At 38.6% G+C, this 10,547-nt stretch overlaps 1 protein-coding gene across 1 annotated transcript; it reads right to left on the bottom strand.

Annotated features, from left to right (window-relative positions):
- Positions 1 to 1,835: 1,835 nt before the first annotated feature.
- Positions 1,836 to 3,518, bottom strand: LOC107685839 (potassium voltage-gated channel subfamily A member 10-like). Its single transcript, XM_016482573.1, has one exon. The coding sequence runs from the start codon at positions 3,516 to 3,518 to the stop codon at positions 1,836 to 1,838; it is 1,683 nt and encodes a 560-aa protein (XP_016338059.1).
- Between the last annotated feature and the right edge of the window lie 7,029 nt (positions 3,519 to 10,547).

Raw genomic sequence — 10,547 nt, 5'->3', positions numbered from 1 at the left:
CTTTAAGTTCTATATTGCAATTATACATTAGTGTCTGAAAAATGCAATGTTACCTGCTGGCATAAGTTCATTTTCAAGCTTATTGGAAAACGTATTTCAGCTTCAATGAAAAGTGCTGTATTGGTTTGCTTTAGTCAGTGCTGAAATGCTACAATCAAAATTTGCTTTGGAAACATTTGTTCTCTATATTTTTTCAACTTTGCTTTTTACAAAAACATGCAAATGTGCAATTTTTTAATTTGAATAAAACAGGAAATATTCTCTCATAAAAGGGAATTCCTTCAATAAAGAAACATCAAGTTATGGAGAGACAGATTTCTGTAAGCATAGTGAAATCACTGAAAAATTAAAAATCATGTGATTAGCATAACACGTCTTACTCTTATTCCAAAGACAGAAATTGTACTCCTCTGAAAGACAACGTCTCATAAGTGAAACAAAACATGTCATCTATTACAATCATGGGCAAAGACAGACATGTGTGCTCATTTGCATTATTGCATGACAAAAACATTGTGTAATTGCTTTCATATACTTATGAATGTTACTAATATGCTTGTAAGATAATGATTCTTCCTGTTCTGTTTATAAGATAAATCCACAAGAAACGTCTTGATGTTGCAAACATTTACAAGTAAGTCATTAGGCTGGATTAGATGATATATTTGCTGCAATCAAATTAAAACTTTTTTTTATGTGTGCTCTGTTTGACCGACAAGTATATATTTTGAATGGCTAACTCATATAAATGTATGCTTAAATTCTTGTGCATTTTCCAGCCATACATATCCGTGTGCATAATGAGTAAGGCTGATAGTAGGCCAGTGAAGCCTTTAGATAAAAAAGTAAGTGCTGTGTATCCTACTAGCTATGATCAATACTTTCATATATATTCGGTCAAACAAGTGACAAGATATGATGTGAAACTAATATTTGACTGAAATTGCCAAGCAAAGGTGTGTACCAAAACTTGAACTTACTCAGCATAGAAAGAAATCTAGATAGAGTTCTAGCATCTCATTCTGTGTGTATGTTGACAAGAATAGAAACACCAGAGGAAATTTGGGACGAGCAGCAAGCAGATGCTGCCACAGCACGGTGGGTCATCCAAATATAACATACTTGCATGCGTAGGATACTGTTTTTAAATTCCAAACAGTCCTGATGATGTATGACAACTACCAGGGCTGTTAGAGGAGACATTCGGTGACATTGAAAGATGGATAACAGTTTGGCATAAGCTTTTTCTCTCACGAGCAGCAGCGACAAAAGGTGATGTCAGTGCAAAACTCTAAAGGAACGACAACATCAGCAAAAGGTGGTGCTGGGTGGATGCTCAGAGTGCAGATTCATGATTCCTCTGAATTAATTTGAGGGACTCGGCAACACAGGCACTTAATCGTGATTAATTAAATGCTTGTTTTGACCTCAGTCAAACGCAGCCGTTTGCCTCACAAATGATGACATGAGTACTTTTTTTCTTCTGTGTTTCATATTCCTTTTTTCAGTTCAGTGCATTTCAGTTTGTATTATTGTAAAGCCTTAAAGGGATGTTCCTTACAATATTTGTAATATGCTTCCTTTTAGTAAATAGTGCTTCTGAGGTTTTATAGTCATCCATCAAAAGTGTTTTTAGCAGCCTTTGGCTAAAACAGCGTCCTGTTTAAGGTCTCCCTTTGAAACAGCACATTCCGCAAAGGTACTGTTGGTATATGCATAGCATTAGGTACATATGTAGAACTCTAAATTAAGCAGTTGTCAAAACATAAAACTGAGAGTTTCTTAGTGCATTGTTGTATAGTCATTATTGCTAGTCATGAGAAATATACCTATCCTTATGGAATGCCGTTTTTCCCTGTCTGCCAATTCCCATTGTTCTTGTCCAGCGAGTAATTGCTTTCATATTTCTCTTCAGAACTGCTTTTCTGATTTGCAGCAGCCTCAGCAGCAGCATCAATCATCTGTTTCTCCGCCTGCTCTGTTTCACGATGGTAGAAGTAGTTGAAGTTGGAGACGATGACAGGAACGGGAAGTGCAATGGTCAGTACGCCAGCGATGGCACAGAGGATCCCAACCATCTTTCCTCCCAACGTGGTAGGGCACATGTCACCATAGCCAACCGTCGTCATTGTGACCACAGCCCACCAGAATCCTTCCGGGATGCTCACGAACTGAGTATCAGGTTCGTCAACCTCAGCAAAGTAAATGGCACTGGAGAAGAGGATGACGCCAATGAAGAGGAAGAAAATAAGCAAGCCCAGCTCCCTCATGCTGGCCTTCAGGGTTTGGCCTAGAATCTGGAGGCCCTTAGAATGGCGGGACAGCTTGAAAATCCTGAAGACGCGCACTAATCGGATGACACGTAGCGTAGCCAGAGACATGTTCTGGTTGGCGGTGGGGTCTTCATCGTGGGTGGCCATCAGTTCCGTTATGACGGTTATGAAGTAGGGCATAATGGACACAATGTCAATGACATTCATGATATTGCTGAAAAACTCGCTCTTGCTGGGGCACACTATGAAACGTACTCCAAGCTCAAAACAGAACCAAATGATACAGATGGTCTCCACCACAAAGAAAGGGTCAGCAAAGGCAGAGAGCATGGCCTTAGGATGAGGAGTAGGGGATAGAAGCGTTCCATTGGCGTCACGGGTTAAGTTGACAAAAGCAGGCATAAATTCACGCTCATCACGGAATTCCGGGAGCGTCTCCAGGCAGAAGATACAAATAGATATAGTGATGACAAAAACAGACACTAAGGCCACTGACCTGGCAGCACTGGAGCTCTCTGGGTACTCAAAGAGCAGCCAGAATTGACGGTGAAGCTCATTGGTTGGGAGTTGAGGCTCAGGGTCTTTGATGAAACCTTCATCTTCCTTGAACTGTTCCATGACCTCATGCCCTAGTCGATAGAACACTATCTCATCAGCAAACACATCCAATGGCACGTTTGCTGGCCTCCGAATCTTACCTCTGGACTGATAGAAATACAAGATTCCATCAAAGCTGGGGCGGTTGCGATCAAAGAAATACTCATTCTTCATGGGGTCAAAGTAGTCAATCCTTCTCATGGGGTCTCCAAGCAAGGTATCTGGGAACTGATTCAAAGTTTTAAGTGTTGTCTCGTACATCATCCCTGAGACATTGATAACCACTTTTTGTTCACCCTCCTCGAATTTCTCCTTTTCAGCAAAATATTCCTCGCAACAATCCTTGGCTACTTTTCCTAGAAGTGCCTCATTGGGACTGCCCTCGCTGCTTATCAGAACCTTCCAGTTGGAAATCAGGCTGTTGCAGCTTGATGTTCCTTTCTTGCTGAGTGTTGGTGGAGAGGCAGGTGAGTGCCTCGGCTGTCTTCCTCTCTGAGGTGAATGTGTAATTGAGTTTATGCCATAGGTCCCCTGGTTTGGTTCCGGGGCATCTGAGGTGGGTGAGGTTGGATATCCCAAGTCATTCGGGTCTCCCAGATTGATTCCGATGTCATCCAGGTTCTCAAAGTTGACTAGAGGAACCTCCATGGCCTCCCTCCCCTCCCTGGGGCTGAGCTCAGGCTCCTAACCCAGGATGAAATGACACAGGCCAGCCAGCCAGCCCACTCTGCACCACAAAGTGCGAAGAGATCAGAGAAGATTCAGGCTGGTTCTGCAGCAGAGAGACCAATCCCAAGATACTGTCACCTGATCTGCAGATAAAGACAAAGGGAACAAAACAGTTGTGTTACTGCATGGAAGGTAAGGTTGCACCTTAGTCAGGCTAGGAAACAATTAAAGCAATCTAAAGTAATGTAAACTCTACAACAAGACAATGAAATAGGAACATTTACTCGATACTTTACTCAACTGCAGTCCATTCAAAATTAAGCATGCACATTATAGGTTAGGGATTAGATCAATCAAAAATGAAGTGTTATTATTTATTCACCTTTTTGTTGTTTCAATCCTGTAGGACCTTCTTTTCAAGGGTTTCAAAACTATTATTAAAATACAATGAAATATGCGCTATATTCCAAGTCTTCTGATTCTGTATGATAGCTTTGTATAAAGAACACACTGAAATTTGACAGTGAATTTAACAATCATCAGATCTGTCTGATGCGTTAACAAACCATCCAGGCCTGCCTTGCTAGCTTAATCAACCAATTCACTTAAAATATTTAACCCAAAAGAACAATTCAACAGAGATGAGAATGAATCCAGCACCTCTACCAAATGAATCAGTCATCTCTGCTTTTCTCATGAACTCATGTCATGATTTTCAGTGCATAATACTTTAACAACATTTGTGATACCTTACTGGCAATTTCTAAGTTATACAAGTTTGGCATGCCCAGTCAACAATTTGATCTCACAATGATGTCACCATGATATATCTTAATTAAATTTGTCCTTCCAGTCCAGTCCTCCTTAGAAAATTAAACAGATATCTCCGTCCTTGGTCACGATTTCCATATGTTACTATATTTTTAACATCAAACTCTACTATACCTATTTCCCGTAGCTGATTCTTGAATTGTGATGTCACTGTGATCATCGCATGATCTCACGTGTTGACTGGGTGGCCAATATCCTGTAAGGATATATATTACAACTAACAGATTGCATTTAGTCTCTCCTTGAATGTTGCTAAAAAAAGCATAAATAATGCATTCAAACTGAACATGTTTTCCTGTCCTCTCTATCTACTGCCAAGTGTGCTTGAGAACACACCCACACACACACACACACACACACACACACACACCCACAAACACACACACACACACACACACACACACACACACACATTTGAATTCACATCTTCACATTTAGCATGATTTTTGGGAGACAGCCAGGAAATATTGAAAGATTCAGACCTCAGACTTTATGTTCCAGGTGTAATATAAGTTAAACTCGTTTTAACAGCATCCGTGACATCAGTTCCCACAGGCAGTAATTTTGACTAATTTATTCAGTTTTTACAAACTAAAATGCATTTATTTATTTGTTTTTTTATTTATTATTATTAATAAATAATATTTATTTATTTATTTGGTTCAATCATCCTTTTATCTGTCGGACTCTTCTAGATTAACTTCTGGTTATCTGATATGGATGTAATTCCTTTAGGTTGAGTTTCAGGTAAGCAACACATTGTTACATCACTTCCTGTTCTTTTATTTTTGCACACATTGAGTGAAAGCTACTGAGTTCACTAGCTTTTACATGTTCACAGAATAAGTTTTAGGTTATAATCTGCACAGATAATGTTGGTAAGTAATTGCACTAATCTTGTGCTATACCTATTAGAAATTATTATATTGCAATGCTTCATTAATTTCCATTTTAATTTTGTTGTGTTGTTTTCTCCTGGGCATCATGCTCTAGTGGAGTAGCAATCGATTGTCGAAACCAAATAGTTCATTAGGCATGTCTGTGCAAATGGTGGGAGTTTTTTTTTAGAATGTTAATGATTGTTATTTATAATTAATGTATTACAATTTAATTTATGCAAACTTATCATTCTTAAGTTATTTATACCAATTGAAAAAGAGTAATCTTCTATGCAACAGTGCCCTATGGTAGGATATTGTGGTAGAAGTAGTTTTAGTTAGTTTGAGGTTAGTTGTTAGTTTCTGTATGAATCAACAGCATCAGTGACAGTTTAAGATGTTTAACCTAGAATATTCTTTTAATATACACATTCAACACACTTTATTCCAAATCCAATTAAAGCAGCTTTTGGATTCCAGTGCTGTTCCTCTCAGGGTCAAAGGTCCAGTTTGGGCCTCTTATCTACAGCTTTCTATTTTCCAGAGAGTTTAATGGAGACAGGTAACCATAACCTTAACAGAGGATTTAAACAGCTACCCCTACCACTTGACACCATAGAACACACAGTCGCCAAAAAGAAAAGCTTCTGGCTCCATGACAGCTTGTGTGGCTACACTGGAAGGTAACGCACACCTCTCACCTTCGCTCCGCGTTATATTCCATTGACCCTATTAGTATACAGCAGGGCCTGTCTTTTCCATTGTCAGAGGAGTATTGTTGGATGGGTGGGTTACATGGACATTCTGTTTCATGTGGCCACATTTTTTACAGCATTGGCAAGATGGCCTCGTTTATATGATAAGTGCATGTTTGCAGTGTTGGTGTTTAATTTTTAAGGAAAAGTTGACCAGTGCTGAAGGCTAAATAACAGCACCATACTGCTTAAATTGTTATTCGCCCAGCTGTAGTGGCCACATACAGTATGACTGAATATCTGCATTTTACTTAAAGAGAGAGCTCACCCAGTTCACCCAAAAATTATTTATTATCATGTTGTTCCAAACTTGTATGCATTTCTTCCTTCTGTGGAACACAAAGAAGATATTTTGAAAAACGAGTTCTAGTACCGAACTTTCTTCAAAATATATTCCTATGTGTCCCACAGAAGAAAGAATAAAGGGTTTTGGCCAACCTGAGGGTGATTAAATGATCAGATGATCAGAATTTAAATTTTCTGCTGCCTCTTTTTTAAGTATACTCTTCTCAGAAAGACTTATGTTACACAATTGTAAAAAGTTATAAGTGACAGAAACTTCCGTCCTTATCCTGCAGTGCTTTGTCTGGGGAAAATGCTGAAGATGTGAAAATGCACCACGGACAGAGATGACATCTATATTCTTCAGCTGTGTGTGTGTGCTCGCATGTGTCTAGAAGATCGATCACCAACGTGTGGGAAAGTTTCCCCGGATGCATCACAGGTACAAAGTCATTGTTTTGTATCAAGCACCTCAGGGCACGTGCATGTGTAAAGGCACATTACATACGTTTTGTACTTTATGTGTTAGATTGTTTGCATAATTGTGTGAAAATATGGTTTCATATATAAACGAATCAGCACAAATCATTCCGCTGGGTTGAATCGTAGAAATATTATTAGACAAGATGCTATAGCTGTCTTAGTTTCAAAGTCAGATAGTACCTGATTCATAGCAGCACAGAAGGTCTAACATATACATTTTCAACATAATTTTTGACAGTTCACCCAAAAATGAAAACTCTCATTTACTCACTCTCATGTCATTCCAAACCTGTATGGCTTTCTTTCTTGGAAAGTCAATGGTCTCCAAAACATTCTTCAAAATATCTTATTTTATGTTCCACAGAAGAACAAGTCATGCAAGTTGCAAAGACATGAGGGTGAATAAATAATGACAGAATTTTCATTTTTGGGTAAAAATTTATATTTTAGAACTTCTGCACTACTATGAATCAGGTAATATCTATCTTATAAAGGGTCACTATCCCTTTAAAATAAATTGAAATTGAGAATATAGTGATTATAATAAATCAAATAAAGATTCAAATGTACTAATACAATAATTTAAAATTACATATATACCCACATATATACTAGTCTTACACTTTTGAGCCATCATTCATTCCAAAAATCAACATCAAATCAAACAACAAACTATTTCTAATTTTCATCTCACTCCTAAGTTCTTAAAGCTAAATACAGCTAAAGCTTAAATAGTCACATTTCACAGCACATATGTGGCTTGCCAGAGAGAACAAATAACAGCATCTAGCTTTCTAAACTTCTGTAACAGCTCCATTCATATCCAATAAATTCATTTACATCCAAACTTGATCCGAACTCTTACTTATATCCTTCTCAAAAAACAGAATCCAAAAGACCGAGATTACATGCTTAAGCACATCTATAAAACCAAACACGGTCAAACGCTCAATGAAATACCCACCAGGGAAAACCTCTGGGGCAGGACAGTCCTTCTGTGAGAGCTGTGATCCAGGATGAGTGGGGCTCCTCTTTTTTGCCTCTGTCCCTCTCTAGTCTTGCTCCTCTTCTCAGCCTACGTTACAATCAGATTTCTGCACACCCTTGTGTTCTGTTTAAGCTCTCTCTCTTTCAGTAATCTTATGCCTCCTGAGTAACTTGAGACCCATGGCTGCCATCAGAGAGACGCACATGCTCACACACACACCTTACCTTTCGCATCTGGCTTGGCTTTTTAAACCTTAAACCGGGTTCTCCTTTCTGTGTGCGTCTCTCTCGCTTTCTGTCAGTCTCTCTGTTTTGGGGTGTCAGAGCAGGACCCCACGGCACGGGAGCCGGCAAGAGCTCTGCGGGGCAAACAGCGCTGAGTAAAGGACGGCAGGACCTGAGCTCATGCCGAGTAAGCAAGCAGAGCAACATCTCCAGAGCACGCACACACATACACGTACTCACAGTTACTCTCACTCACACTCGCAAGTTGCATAGACATATGCAGTTACATAGACACTAAATCTATGTTTGGAGTAGCATGCTATTATAGAGTATGTATAGTATGCTATTGGTCATAGAATACTTGGAAGACAAGCTCAAAATGTTGAAATTTTCAACTTTATACATAGAAAAGTGCAATGGAATGGCACTCTGTGTCGAACTTCATGCTGGCATTGAGAGAGATGAACTAGTTATTGACTTTAAAGCAAATAAATTGTGTTAGTGAGTTAAAAAGTGCCTACATTAGATGATATTTGTTGAGACAGGTGAGATATCAAGTAGGATTATACCATCTATGGGACATATCATTATTGTGTAGAATATTGTATCCCACAATGCAGTGCGCTTTTTGAAAAAATGATTTTGAAAGTAGTCTCCTATGCTCACCAAGGCTGCATTAACTTACAGTAAAAATGGTAACATTGTGAAATAATATTACAATAAAAAAAAAAAAACTGTTTTCTATCATCTTATATTTTAAAATATAAGTTATACCTGTGATGGCAAAGCTGATTTTTCAGCATCATTATTCCAGACATGATTCTTCAGAAATCATTCTAATATCAGGAGTATTTGAGGATATACGGTAGCTCAAAAGAACAGCTCTTATTTGATTTTTTTTTGTAACATTATAAATGGTACACTTTTGATCAATCTTGATCAACTGAATATTTCCTTGCTTTAAAAAAAATACAAATCTTACTGACCCCAAACTTTTGAATTGTAATGTATAAATGGATTAAAAATGCAAAATAATGTTTATTTTATTTTATTTGTTTATTTTTTAAAGCCACTCACTGAATTGAACATAAATGTATGATGTCATGTGTTAATAATTTGACACTACTGTTTGATACAATTATTGTGGAACAAAGCAAATTTTTTTTCACTTATAATAGGTAGTATACAGTATATAGCATTCTGTAAGTAGTAAGCTATTTTCTATTCTGAACATTGCCACTCTATTTAACGCACATGAATGCACACACACATACACACGTTTGTATAATGCACACATATGTTTCGACCTGTTTCCATCATGTCAGCTCATGGGACCTGAATTGGCATTATTGTCAAACACATAAGCACACACATTTACTGACACTTTAACTCGCATAGAAATGCACACAAATCACATCACATACATCTCGGGCTCCTTCCTCTCCCATCAGCTCAGGGGACCTGACTCGGCACCCAGTATCGCTGTCAAACACACACAAGCGCATACGCTCTCGCACACATACAGATACAAACATCTGCAGCAGTGCTCAGCAGCGATTCAACTACACTGCACACAGTCCAGAACATTAAACTTCTTATACAGGAGATCCAATGCAATTCGGTTTAGGGTCCAGAGGCAGAAGTGAAAGGGGCCGTTCATCAAGTCTTCTTTTAGCCTCTTGCTGATGTCTGGCAACTGCAAATGAGACATACAAAAATGTAAGAATGTATCTAAGTGCTGTGATACACTGATTTGTTTCCAGACAATCTGCATATCTCTATAAATGTTCAGCAGGGCCTGAGTAAGGGTTTTGAGTAGGTCGCAAAAGTGCTGAATGATCCACTGTGAAACTCAAACAAAAGGTGAGGAGAAGTTGAATGCCACCCAATTATTGATTGACGGAGGGCCATGAGACATTGGTGGCCTAAGTGTTGCTGTATCAGTTGATTGGATATGTGCTAACCCATCATACTTTGAACAACGTGAATTCATGTCATGCTTTAGTTTCAGGAACGACACATCCACAGATCGTTCATGGACCACCTGATGCGTGTTGCAAGCAACAACGGCTGGCTTTTTGCACTTTCTAAAAACTAAACTATTAAAAACCACTCTGTTGCACTGATGATGAAACATTTTCAAAATTGTGTTTGTTGTTTGTTTGGGTGCAAATTTGACCAAGTTGATAGTGCAAAAGTCTTTCTATGCAAAACTATGTACCTCAAATTTTCAGGAAAACATAATGTCAAAATTACAATCAATATTATTAAGAAAATGTCCTATTTATTGCCCCCTGCATTTGATGGACCACCCAGGCGTGTGTACACAAAGCGCTAGAGAACTGATCCTTCTGCCGACACTCATTTTGTTACATAACACCGGAATTGATTCGGTCGTCTTGTTCTCATTCACTATGTGCATATGGCTCAGAAAAGAGGGCCTTTAAAGCTGAGGTTTCCAATTCTTGTTGTCGTTCTCAAAAATACGTGCTTTACTGTACTGCACTGTAACCACACCTGGGAAAAACAGTCATGAATCACATTTAGTCTGAGCTGATTCAAACACA

The sequence above is a fragment of the Sinocyclocheilus anshuiensis genome, unplaced genomic scaffold (assembly GCF_001515605.1).
Source record: "Sinocyclocheilus anshuiensis isolate Anshui unplaced genomic scaffold, SAMN03320099.WGS_v1.1 scaffold822, whole genome shotgun sequence".
In the NCBI taxonomy this organism is placed as follows: domain Eukaryota; kingdom Metazoa; phylum Chordata; class Actinopteri; order Cypriniformes; family Cyprinidae; genus Sinocyclocheilus; species Sinocyclocheilus anshuiensis.
Note: the sequence above shows the minus strand (reverse complement) of the source record. Positions and strands in the feature narration are given on the sequence as shown.

Bases quoted from the DNA above. Each gene is read 5' to 3' on its own strand.
- LOC107685839 (XM_016482573.1), bottom strand. From the start codon at position 3,518: ATGGAGGTTCCTCTAGTCAACTTTGAGAACCTGGATGACATCGGAATC.